The sequence below is a fragment of the Phalaenopsis equestris genome, unplaced genomic scaffold (genome assembly GCF_001263595.1).
Source record: "Phalaenopsis equestris unplaced genomic scaffold, ASM126359v1 Scaffold000301, whole genome shotgun sequence".
In the NCBI taxonomy this organism is placed as follows: Eukaryota; Viridiplantae; Streptophyta; class Magnoliopsida; order Asparagales; family Orchidaceae; genus Phalaenopsis; species Phalaenopsis equestris.
In genome coordinates, this window is record NW_018164743.1 from 81,982 (window position 1) to 95,181 (window position 13,200).

At 34.8% G+C, this 13,200-nt stretch overlaps 1 protein-coding gene across 3 annotated transcripts in view; it reads left to right on the top strand.

Annotated features, from left to right (window-relative positions):
• LOC110025495 (probable trafficking protein particle complex subunit 13 homolog) overlaps window positions 1-13,200 on the top strand; it is a 106,887-nt gene that overhangs the window by 21,978 nt on the left and 71,709 nt on the right. For all 3 annotated transcript variants that reach the window (XM_020726006.1, XM_020726005.1, XM_020726007.1), the window contains 3 exons: window positions 10,086-10,216; window positions 10,302-10,404; window positions 10,598-10,612. In XM_020726006.1, the coding sequence (XP_020581665.1) occupies window positions 10,086-10,216; window positions 10,302-10,404; window positions 10,598-10,612 (249 nt within the window). The remainder of the gene's footprint in view (window positions 1-10,085; window positions 10,217-10,301; window positions 10,405-10,597; window positions 10,613-13,200) is intronic.

Here is a 13,200-nt window from a genome sequence, read left to right on the forward strand (position 1 = left end):
TATATATATATATATATATATAAACTTGATGAGTAGTATTTCGAGCCAAAACGAGCCGAACACGAACGAACACATCTTAGTTCGTGTTCGGCTCGTTAACTTATCGAACAAAATTAACGAGCCGAACACAAGCTTCTTAACTAGTCGAACACGAGCTGTTCGCGAACAACGAGCCGTTTTGACAGCCCTACATACGTATGAAATACAAATCTACTTCACAATTAATGAAACTGAGACTAAAATTAGGGATTTTGAAATATACCTTTGCTCAAGAGGTGAGGCCTCAATTGGGTGCTTGTAGAAGCTTCGTTGCACTCCAACGAATCTCCTCGAAGTGTCACCTTGCTCTGATATAATTTCTAAGTAAGAGTTCAACCAACAGGTGATGCGACTTTGGTCTAGGAGCGAGTTAGAGGGCTCAATAGATGAGGCTTTCAGTGGTGAACTTCCTCGTTTGGTCTGAGGAAGCTTTAGAGTGAGTTAATTTGAAGTTTGGTAAAGGTTTGTGGAATGACAGAAAATGTCATAGATTTTAAGCTCAAAGTCCCAGCGGGACAATGGCTATGGAGGGTTGGGAGCAATGAGATTTGACTCAGGGGGGGGGGGGGGGGGGGGATGACGCTTATGTGGAGGTATGAACGATGCAATTGGCCAATGGGGCTGAGCCATCTTAGAGAGTCCCAATTTTGGGTTTGATCCATTTGGGACCTCTCGGGCATGGTGTTTTACGGCCACTAGGCCGACCGGCCAGGGTTGAGCTGGTGGCTAGGTGAGTCAGGGAGCTAGAATGTTTAATTGTGATGGTTTGGGTGCTTGGGAAGGCTGGTGGGAAGAATTCCCTTGGTTTAGTCGAATTTAGGAAGAAATCTCCTAATTCAAGGGACTCTTGGTCCATGGCACCCTTAGGGTGGGCTAGGTGGATCTAGGCTGGTCCTTAGGGTCTAACTTGCGTCTGTGGTGGCCAAGTTTGGGCTAAGCCAAATGATTCAAGGTAAGTTTAAGGCTTGGGTTCAAAACTTGGGGTTTGACTTGAACTTGGGTTTGGCCTTGCTAGAGCTTGGATCTTGGTCAATTGATTGGCCAATTTGTTGTAGAAGATTTTCATGAGGCATTTGGTTATCAATTGAGTGGAAATTGAGAGGCTATGAGGTTCAATTTGGTGAGATTTGGAGTTTTGGGCAAAATTGAGGATTTTGGTTTGGGTTTGATTTGGGCTAGGCTTGAGCTTGGTTCTAGGCCAATGGAGGGCTCAATTTGGTCTAGAAGAATATCATGAAGAGTTTAAGAAGTAAATTTGATGAGATTGAATGGGTTAGGGAGTTTAATTTGGTGGAATTTTGAAATTAGGCCAATTTGGAGCATTTGAAATATGCTCGGGATTTGGACTTATAATTGGGTTCAATTGGACTTAGACAAGATGAAATTTGATTTGGATTTGAAAATTGGAAAGTTTGAAATCAATTTGGTGGAAATTGAGGGTGAATTAGGGGAATTTGGGTCTTTAAGGGCAAAATTGGGATTTTTGTCAAAATTGGTCAATTTGATCAAATTAGGCCCAATGGATGGCTAGGATTGATTTTGAGGATGTTTGGAATGATTTGGGAAGTTTTGAGAATTTTTGGGCCATAAGAGGCATTTTGGTAATATTGGAAATTTTAGGGGTATTCTGGGAATTTTGGGGTGTTTTAGGTAATTTGAGTGGTTTGGAATGGTCTGAGATGATTTTTGGATAAAAATTGAGGATTTGAGTAATTTTGAAAATTTTAGGGTTCTAGAGGTATTTTAGTAATTTTGGGAAAGTTTGAGGCTAAAAGGCCAAAATTGGAGTTATAGGTAAAATAAGGATCCAATGAGAAATTTAATCACAAAATTACCCTTATGATGCCATGAGACCAAGATAACCTTATTTTGGGTCCTCCATGTGTTGTTCTAGCCATCCTACCCAAGAGCTAAGGATTTGGGGAACCATCCACATGAGTCTCCAAAAGAGTAGGGGATTAGGCTAAGCATGATTGGATTGGTTAAGGGTTTTAGGTTGTTTTTAGGTTGTGTGTGAAAGTGAGGGGTGCAATTGTGTGTGTGCACGACTGGCCAAAACCACACCACCCTGGGCTAATCTTAAGGCCAGATAGTCCTATGGGGACTCCTCTTGAGCTCCCCCATGCTTGACTCCATCCTACTAAGTGCTAGAGGTTAGAACCAAACATGTGAAACTCCAAGAAGAACAAAGAGGTGTTTAGAATTTCTAGTGGGGTAGGGTTCCATTACTAGTCCTCTAGCATAGTTAATAAGAAAGTTTTATGGCTAGATCTTAAGCTTCTAAGGAAGAAAGATTAGACCTCAACAAAAAGTAGGGTCAACAACAACATTGAATGCACGCTTTATCTGATCAACTAGATGTTTGAATCTATTGGTGTTGGTGGAACAAATGGTGATGCAAGTCTATGACATCTCAAACTTGACCATATGTTGCAGTATTCACCACTTCTACTCAAATTGCTTTGACAAGCTTGTATATAGTCTCATGCTCTTGACACCCTTTGTGATGACTCTATTCATGCGCTCAACTATATCATTTTGTTGTAATGCTTTTGGAATAGTGAACTCAATCTGATTACTCTTGATGCACAATAATTCCTGAATCTTTGATCATGAGACTTGTTATAATTATCTGATCTAAGACAATTCAACTTCAAGCTTGTCTTATTTCTAACTATGGTTTCACACTTCTTAAACACCTCAAATATATTATATTTATGTTTCAATGAGTACACTCATACCTTCCTACTGTGATCATCAATGGAACTGACAAAGTATTGAGAACCTCCTACGGGTTGAACTAAAGTAGAACCTCATATACCGGTTTGCACCAACTTCAACTAGTTAGACTTCATCTTTGACCAATTTTTGGAGAAATTAATATTTTTTTGTCTGTCATAAACATAATTTTCACATAAATCTCGATCTATAGATTTTAAACTAGAAAGTTTGTTTTTAAAAAATGGGGACTTCATACATTTCTCACTCAATCATGACCTATCAATACCTTTGATTTAATGCTTACTTGAAAAAGTTTGGAGTGATAAAGAGGTAATTCTATCTCACATGATATTATTTAATTTTTCATCATATGTGCATGTTAATGCAGGATTCATAAGTAGGCTTGATTTAAAATCTATTAAGTGTACTTCCATTAAGTACGACTTAGATGAATTTGGATACAAATTTTGCGACTATCGGAATAAAAATTTTATTAGGAGTAGAGATGTCACTTTTGATGAAATTGAGATCTACAAGAGCATAAACAAAACTCATGATTGTTTATAAGTTACTTCTAAAGAGCCCTCCAAATATGTTGAGATAGAAGATACCTATGATTAGGAAGGCAAAGAAAGAAAATGTGCTTAATCTGATGATGCAAATGAAGTTCCTCAAACATCTACTAAGTCAGAAGATTTAGCAAAATCAAACGATTGATGCAGATGTATTCTCTTTCTTTGTTCTATCAATTGCTAGCTGATAGTTGTGAACCCGATTGTTATGATGAGACTACTCAAGTTGAAGGCTCAAATGAGTGAGAGTTTGTCATTAATGATGAGATTTAGTCAGTAAGGTCAAATCAAATATGTGATTTGATAGAATTATTAGGCGGAAAAAGGCCTTGCGCAACTAGTGGATTTACAGGTTGAAAGAAGAGTTAGATGATACCAGATGTTGCAGGGGTTTCAACAAAATGAAGGTTTACATTACAGTGAGATATTTTCTCGTGCAGTGAAGATGACAACTATTAATGTTGTGTTGAGTTTAGTAATAAAAGAAGATCCACATATGGAGCAGATAGATGTGACGACAACTTTCTTACATGGTAACTTATTAGAAGAATTGTATATGTTGCAACCATATGGATATCAAGTTCTAGGAAGAGAAAACATGGTCTTTAAACTGAAGAAGAGTCTTTATGGTTTAAGTAGTCCCAAAGATAGTAGTATAAAGATTTGACATGTTTATGACAAACAATGAGAACATAAAGTGCCAAACAGTTCACTGTCGCTTTACTAAGCATTTTGGTAATTATTATATTGTGCTTCTTTTGTATGTGGATGGTATATTGATTGCAAAAGCAAAGATAGAGAAGACTGGAGACTTAAATGAGCAATTACAAAGAGAGTTTGAGATGGATTTAGATCAAATTAAGGAAATTTTTTGTATGGGAATCAACAGGGACAAAAGTACATGTATATTGAAGTTGTCTTATGCAGTATATAGTGAGAAGGTCCTACAAAAATTTAACTCAAGTGAGGCAAAATTTAGCTTCACCCCCTTAGATATTCACTTGAAATTATCTAAGGAAGAATCATCTAAGTCTGAAGCAGAACAGACACGAATGAGAAGAACTTTGTATGCTTCAATTGTTGAAGGCTTGACGTATGCGATGATATGTACACGACCAGATGTTGCACATGTCGAGAAAGTGATCAGTCGGTACATGAGTAATCCAGTTAAACTTGATTGAGAGACAGCGAAGTAGATTCTCATATATTTGAGGGGAACAATCAACAAAACATTTTGTTTTGAAATTGTAGAGATTGGTTTACTGAGATATATAGATTCATATCTAGTAGGAGATATTGATTGTAGAATAAGTATATGATAAGTTACATCTTTTCTTTTGGGAACATAACAGTGAGTTGGGTTTGCAGATTATAGAAAATTGTTGCACCGTGGATTACAAAAACTGTGTATATTGCTATCATTGTAGCTGGTAAGGAAATGATTTGACTATGTGGTTTTATGCAGAACCTGACAACAAGGGAATGAAAATCTTCATAGTGAATGTATTGGTGCTATTCATCTAGCCAAAAATGCCGCATGTCATGTACTCATGTGAGGATGAATCACATTCAGTTAAGGTGTTACTTCATTAGTTCACTCTTAAATGATAATCAATTATCTTTGGAGAAGATAAATAGTTCAGAATTCTGTTGATATTTTGATTAAGGTTGTTACAATTGAGAAACTGAAGCTATGTTTGACTTCAGTTGGAGTTCAGGAAGTTTGAGACTCGTGTTAAGACACACTACAATAAATTACTATGAAGTTGATATAGATTGGAAGGTGAAAGATTGGTTGCAATCAGTCTCCAAGTAAGAGATTGTTATATATGGAGTATGATTATAGAGTTTTGAGGAATCCCAACACATGGAATGGCGCCTGTCGCCTGACACCTAGCGTTATTCAGCAACACCTGGAGTGGCTCCTCAACACCTGGAGTGACACCTTAGCGCCAGTGAGTAACACCTTGCTTTTAGGATAGACCCTTGGAATTGCTGCGCCCAGGAGGGGCTCAGCCACACCCTCCCCGAATCAAACGCTTGTAAACCTAGCGCCCAGGGGTGGCCCTTAGGTGCCTATAACCAAATTTCTGTAGTTCGGTGTTTAAATTTCTTTTTTGCTGTCAGAATGAAGAGTTTATGTCGAAGGCTTTATATTTTGTGATTTTTTATTAGTGTTAGAAGTTAAGAGCATTCTTGTGTTTCAAAATTATATAGAGAGGGTTGAGTGTAGCGTAATCTATATATTTATCTTCTTTTCTTCATAGTGAATTTTTTGGTGCGGTGTGGTTCTTCCATTTTTTTATTGCTTTTGGGATTTTCCGAGTTAAATCGTAGAGTTAGTGTTTTTTTGTGAATTCTTTTTTGTGTGCATCTGTTCAAAGTTTTGTTTATGATTTCTTGAATGGTATTTCCTCATTTCCGCACATATATCTGGTCACAACATGAACTTAAATACAAGTTAATGATTTTGTGTCTGGGTATTGTCAGCATGGACTGGTGCATTACATCTTGTTTGCCACATTATTTTTTAGTCACTTTTAAAACTCGACTATGATGCATGACATCTTTTTACCTTTGGTTGTTAATGCCTATTTTCAAGTTTTAATTAGAAGTGATATTTATGGTTGGTAGAGTTCTTAGTCTAAACATAGTACAAGAGAAAGCCACATTTCAATGTTCTAAATGATCACTGATAACCCCAATTACATAAGCTTACTTATGGACGCTTACTTATGGTCTTTGAGAAAGCAATTTATCTTTGGCAGTTTCCTCTGCATGGCTATAATAAGTAATTTTGCAATAACAACTACATTTTGTTTAAATTAATGAATAGAAGAGATCATGTGTTGTAGTTATAAATTTACATTATCGATTAAGAGTATGTACATAACACTGTCATTGTCGGGTCCTAAGTCCTGGATGTGAAAAAGTGAGGGTTGCATTAGGTAGTCGAAAGTCAGCGTAAAACTTATAAAAAAATCATGACATAAAACCTTTTAATCATTGTGTAAATGCTAGGGCGTCCCCTGGAAGCGACACACCGTATGACCTGAATACAGTGAAAAGTGTGCAAGGGCCGCTACACCGGCGCCTGGGTGCAATGTCTAATAGCAAGAGTTTCCGCATTATGGATGGATGCAGACAAAAAAGTTAGTCCATGAAACTAATAGTAGGATGAGATCTTGAAATATAGGTAGTCTCACAGGTAAATTAATGAAATTAGCTGATATTTTGATTTATAGAAAGAAAAATATCTTATGTATTCAAGAATCTAAATGAGTTGGAGAAAAGACTAAAAAGATTGATAACTTAGTTTTTAAATTTTGGTATTCAGGTAAGTGTCACACTAGATGTGGTGTAGGTGTAATTATAGATAAGAGTTTAAAAGATAATATTGTAAAAATAAATAGAATTGGAGATATAGTTATAGCCTTTATGATTATTGTTGATACTAATATTTTTTAATATTATAAGTGTTAAGGCTCCTTAAGCAGGTTTAAATATAGGTTCTATAGATAAATTTTGAAAGGACTTAGAAGATTTAATACAAATGATACCTCTTGAAGAAAAGATTTTTATTTGAGCAGATTTAAATGGACATGTTAGAGTGTTAGAAGCTTTTAAAAATATTCATGGTGGCTACGGTTTTGGAGTGATTAATGTAGAAAGTAGAGCCCTATTAGATTTTGCTTTATCGTATGATTTTATTATTACTAATACTCTATTTAATAAATGAGATGAACATATTATTACTTATAAGAATGGATCTAATAAAATACAAATTGATTATTTTCTTATGAGAAGAAGAGATTGTCAAGAATGTAAATATTGTAAGGTCATACCAAGTGAGGATTCAAGTACTCAACATAGAGTATTAGCTCTAGATTTTAAGATGAAGAGTTGTAAAATAAAGAATATTATGAATCATCATCGTAGAATTTGATGAGGCTACATAAAAGACAAATAAAATTATTTTATGAGTAAAATTTAAGATTTCAAAATTTGGGATATTCATGAAGAAACAAATTCTATGTGGGACAAAATAAACAAGCGACAAAGATGTACTTAGAGAATAAAAAGAAAAGACTTCTATAAATAAAAATAGTTTGTAGTGAAATAATAATGTATACGAAAAGATAAAATATAAGAAGTTATGTTATAAAAATTGGTTTAAATGTAAAAGCTTAAAGAACTGAGAAAAATATCAAACGAGCCGTAGGGAATCTAAAAGAATAATCAGTGATGCTAATAATTCTGCTTTTAGTGATCTTTTTAATATATAAGATACTAAGGATTGTTAAAATATATCTATAAACTAAGCCAAACAAAGAGAAAAGAAACATAAAGATTTAACTCATGTAAAGTGTATTAAAGATGAAAATCATGAAGTGCCTTTTCTTATAAAAAAAATATTCAACATAAGTGGGTGAGTTATTTTGATAAACTTTTTAATAAAGTTTCTGAAAATGCGATCGATCTTAGTGCCTTAGTGATCTTGCTATCGTTAATAATAATAAAATGCTTCATTTTTACCATCGCATTAGTAAAAAAGAAGTTGGGGAAGCTTAAAAGAAAATAAAGGGTGGAAAGTCTGTAGGACCTGATGATAGCCCAATTGAACTGTGAAAATATAGAGGATATTTGAGAGTTTCTTGGCTTACTAAACTCTTTAATATTATTTTGAAAACTAAAAAGATACCTGAGGAGTGGAGGAAGAACCTGAGGAGTGGAGGAAGAGGTGGAGGAAGAGTATTTTGGTTCTTATTTTTAAGAATAAAGGAGATGCACGAGAGTGTGCAAATTATAGAAAAATTAAGTTAATATGTCATACTTTAAAATTATGGAAGAGGGTAATTGAACATAGGTTAAGACGTATTACAACGATTTCTCATAATAAATTTGGATTTATGTCGGGCAGGTCTACCATGCAAGCTATGTAATTATTGAGAGGTTTGATGGAGAAGTTCAGAGATTATAAAGAGGATCTACATATGATTTTTATTGATTTAGAAAAAGCTTACGATAAGGTTCCAAGAGATATTCTTTGCGGTGTTCTTTAGAAGAAAGTTGTTGATATGACTTATATTCAAGTCAGTAAAGATATGCATACTAGAGCTATTACTTGTGCTCAAACATAAGGAGGATTGACCAAATATTTTGCTATTTCTTTTGGATTACATCACGGATTGGATTTAAGCTCATATCCTTTTGCTTTACTTAAGGATGGTCTTAGTGGACATTTACAAGAGGATGTACCTTGGTGTATTGTTTTTGCTAATGATATCCTTCTCGTGGATAAGACGATAGAAAGCTCAGGAAAAACTTGAATTATGGAGGTCTACATTGGAGTCTAAAGGCCTTCATTTGAGTGGATTTAAAATTGAATACATGGAATGTAATCTTAGTAGTAGTAGCTCTAGTGACAAAATTTTAACTATGGGTGATCAAATTATTAAAAGGTGTGAACGTTTTAGATATCTCCGGTCTATCGTTCAAAGTGATGGTGATATAGACGGGGATGTTATTAGTAGAATTTAAGCTGGTTGGTTGAAGTGGAGTAATGCTTTGGGCCTATTGTGTGATAGAAAAGCATCGCTTTGACTGGAAGGAAAATTTTATAAGATGGTGGTGATACCTGCAATGCTCTATGATGTTGAATGTTGGATGTTGAATGTTGGCTTTTAATTGAATGTTGGCTTTTAAAAGAGAAGTATAAAACTAAGTTAAGGATTGCAGAGATGAGAATGATTAGGTGAATGAGTGGCTTTACACTTAGATACATACAAAATGCGAAAATGCGAAATGAAAATATTCATGATAGGGTTGGTGTAGCTTTAGATTCGAACGTAATTAGAGAGAGTCGTCTTTGATGGTTTGGTCACATTAAATGTCTGCCATCTGATGATCCGATTAGGAGAGTAGATGTTTTAGATTCAACTTATGTTAAGAAAGGTAGAGGTAGACCTAGGAAAACTTGGGCATATTGTATAAAAAAGGATCTTAATTTATTTGAATTAAATGAAAATATGACACTAACTAGGACGCAATAGAGAAAAAGGATTCATTTAGCTGACCCACCCACTTAGTGGGATAAAAGTTTTGTTTGTTGTTGATTATGAGTATGTATAGAATCAAAAAGCTTTGTCCTTTAGTATCACTAAAATTGAATGCTCTTTTTTAGCTTGTGTTTGATTGCTGGAAATTTGAGTGAAATGAAATGGATAAAAAATAAAATGCTCAAACCAATGGCCATAGATTCATTATCAATCCCAAAATTGTTGAGATTTCAATTCATTTCCTTGCCTTTCGTTCAATTCTATCAAAGTTAAAATAAATGGAAAATTTGCATAGAGAATTTTTTTTTCTGCATTCCTGTTATTAATCATTTGAGAAATAAGGTGGAGGTATGATTTTGCTTTAGGACTTCATATGCACAATATTCACACGAAATATCATTGTCTTTTTAACTGAATATCAATGTTCTTTTTTGTATGCTAAAGGTACCATTTGCATGGGTTATTCTATTTTCATTGCTGTTATGAATCTTAGGAGAATATAAGCTGATATTGATTTGGTCTTTTGTTTGAGATGGATTTACATAGTATGCTCTACTAAATATCATTATTTTTAGTATCATTGAATTTTAAAATTGCTAGGTGAATGCTACTTAGGAAGTTATATGTCTAGTAAACGTGTTATTATTGCTTGCTTTCTTATTTTGCCGTTCACTGCAACTCTAATTAAATGCAGGCAGAAATTCAAACAGAAAGACAAAGAATTTTATTGTTGGACACATCCAAATCGCCCGTTGAATCTATAAGATCTGGAGGAAGATATGATTTCATCGTGGAACATGATGTTAAGGAACTAGGACCTCACACGTTGGTAGCATTTGCATGTGTTACAAATATTTTTCTTACTCCTATTATCATTGATAATTAAATATATAGCTCTTGTAATTGTTAGGCTTGTTTGCACTGCGCTCTACAATGATGGTGATGGGGAGCGTAAATATCTTCCACAATTTTTCAAGTTTGTTGTTGCAAATCCCCTTTCAGTCAGAACAAAGGTAATCGTCCATTTTCTATGACGAAGATAAGTTATCAACCCAATTGAGTGATATACTTTATGCTCCCTCATGATTTCATCCTTTTTTGTTAGCAATTATGAATTTAAGACGTGTATCTTTGAAATTTAAAGCAGAGTTATTAAGACGTAGTTAGAATGCTAACCTGATGACCTTTCCCCTTACTTTTCTGCAGGTTCGCACTGTGAAGGTAGGCTTTTAGTTTGATCCATGCAACTAATTGGGAGTAATTATATCATATGCTTGATGACTGGCTAGTGTTTCCAAATTTCAGTCCATGTGAACGCAATATCTCTTGCCACTAAGCAGCATTGGCACTTAAAGCATACGAATATCACTAAATTGTTTTGGTTTAAAATTTCATAGAAGTTATAAACATGATTTCTGATAGTATGCAGTTCGTTTAAGCAGTTTAAAGCATCCTTTTTTAACCCAGCTAACAGTGAATTATAAAATAGTTTTAAGCATGACATCTGATCTTCATCTTGTCTTGATTACTCAACTGTTAATTTTTAGATGGGAGAATTATTCTCATTTACATTAATATTAATACTACTGTCCTCAAACGTACCATATAGGCATGTGAGAGGTCTCATGGAGGTGGCAATAATTTTCACATTACCCTTTTATATGATGTTATGTGATCTAGAACACTTCCCTGTGTTTGAACACAATGAGGATTGACCGATATTTTTCTATTTTAGTTAGATTACATCGGGAATCAGATTTAAGCCCATATTATTTTGCTTTAGTTATGAATGTTCTTACTGGGCATCTACAGGATTATGTTCCTTGTGTGTTCTTTTTGCTTATGATATCTTTCTTATGGATAAGACTAGAGAGAGTTCAAGAAAAACTTGGATTATGGAGGCCAACTTTAGAGTCTAAAGGCTTTCACTTGAGTAGATCTAAAGTTGAATAAATGTAATGTAATTTTAGTGGTGAGCTTGTAACAACGGTTGATCAAGTTATTAAAAGGAGTAAACATTTTAGATATCTAGGGTTTATTGTTCAAAGTGATAGTGATATGGATGTTATTAGTCGAATTCAAGTTGAATGGTTGAAGTGGAGGAATGCATCATGCCTATTGTGTTGTCACGACCCAACCCGAGGTTTGAAATTAACGAAGATAGGTACAGACTGTCGGACGGTGAAAAATTAATTTTTTTTATTCATTTTTTATAACTAACATTTAACAAATGAAAGAACCACTACAATTAAAAAGTTAAACTAAAATAGCTATCAATTTGCCTTTGGTTAGGTTGTCTATGTCTTTTATAAACATTTTCTCTAATGCTATTCATTTTTTAATTAAATGATTAAACCTAAAATATTATTTTAAATCAATAGCGAGTTAACCATAACAGTGAATACTCATACTCCTAAAGTATGGTAAGACATTAAAAAGAAAGTAATATGCATGTCAATTAAATTTTATATAAATCAATCTAAGAGTATTTGAAGGTTTTACAATCTAATATGATTATTCTTGATAATTATTGTTGAGGTGTGTCTGAGATGAAAATAAGATTGGGAGAATTAATTTGTAATCCCTTAAATTAAGGGAATTAGAATTAATTTGTAATCCTTCAATTTGAGGGAATTAGTTAAATAGTTTCCAGATTTAGGAATGTCAGTTTTGAGTCAGTTTCCTATTTTTTTTCCTTGTAATCTCCTATATAATACCATGTATTATCAATTAAAAAAAACTGGAAATAAAAAATTATTCTCTCCTTTCTGATTTACCACATGGTATCAGAGCCAGGTTCCAAACCCTAGAGTATTCTACTCTGCAACTTTTACCTGTATCCCCTTGCCGTTGATTCCTTTGCCGCTGACTCCTTTGCTGCTGATTCTTTTGCCGCTGGCGCCTTCCTACAGGAATTTTAATCAGATTCCCGTCTCTATGCACAGGAATTTGAATTGGATTCCTGTTTGTATGTCGTGAGGCCTCCCTACCCAGCTGCGGTTCAGAAAATTGGATCAAATTCATAATTCAACCATTCCGAAGAATCCAATGCGGTTCAGAAAATTGGAGTGTTGCAGAATATTCGGGCATCCAACAGGTTCAATAGAAAGAACTATCTCAAATGGTCCCAAATTGCCCGCACATACCTAAAGGGCAAAGGGAGACTTAATCACCTACTTGGAACCCGACCAAAAAAAAGGATCCAGCCTCTGCCGCATGGGATGAGGAGGATTCCTTGATTATGTCCCGGCTATGGGATTCCATAGACCCAACAATCAATGACACTTGCATGTTCTTGAATACCGCAAAGGAAATCTGGGACTACATCAACCGGACATACTCGAAGGCTCGTGATGCTGCCCTTGTGTATGAAATCAAGGAAAAAACCGGAGCCACCAAACAAGGAGACAAATCTGTCACAGAGTATGCAACTCTGTTGCAAAATCTTTGGCAGGAACTATCGAGTAATTGAGATGAAATGCCCTGATGATGCTGCCACTTTGAAGAAGTTCATTGAGAAGGATTAGATATATGATTTTTTGGCAGGATTGAATTCTGAATTTGATCATGTTAGGAGCCAAATCCTCGGCAAGGAGGATACACCGTCTCTAGAAGAGACAATCTCATTAATCTGAGCAGAAGAAAGTTGGAGTGTCATGCTAGAACCACATACTATGGATGGTTCAGCCTTAGCAGCAAAAACAAATCAAGAGAAATCGAAGAATGATCTGCCTAAACACTCGGGTAGAGATAACAAAGGGAAGGAGAACAAAGACAATCTTTGGTGTACTTATTGCAAGAAACGCAAG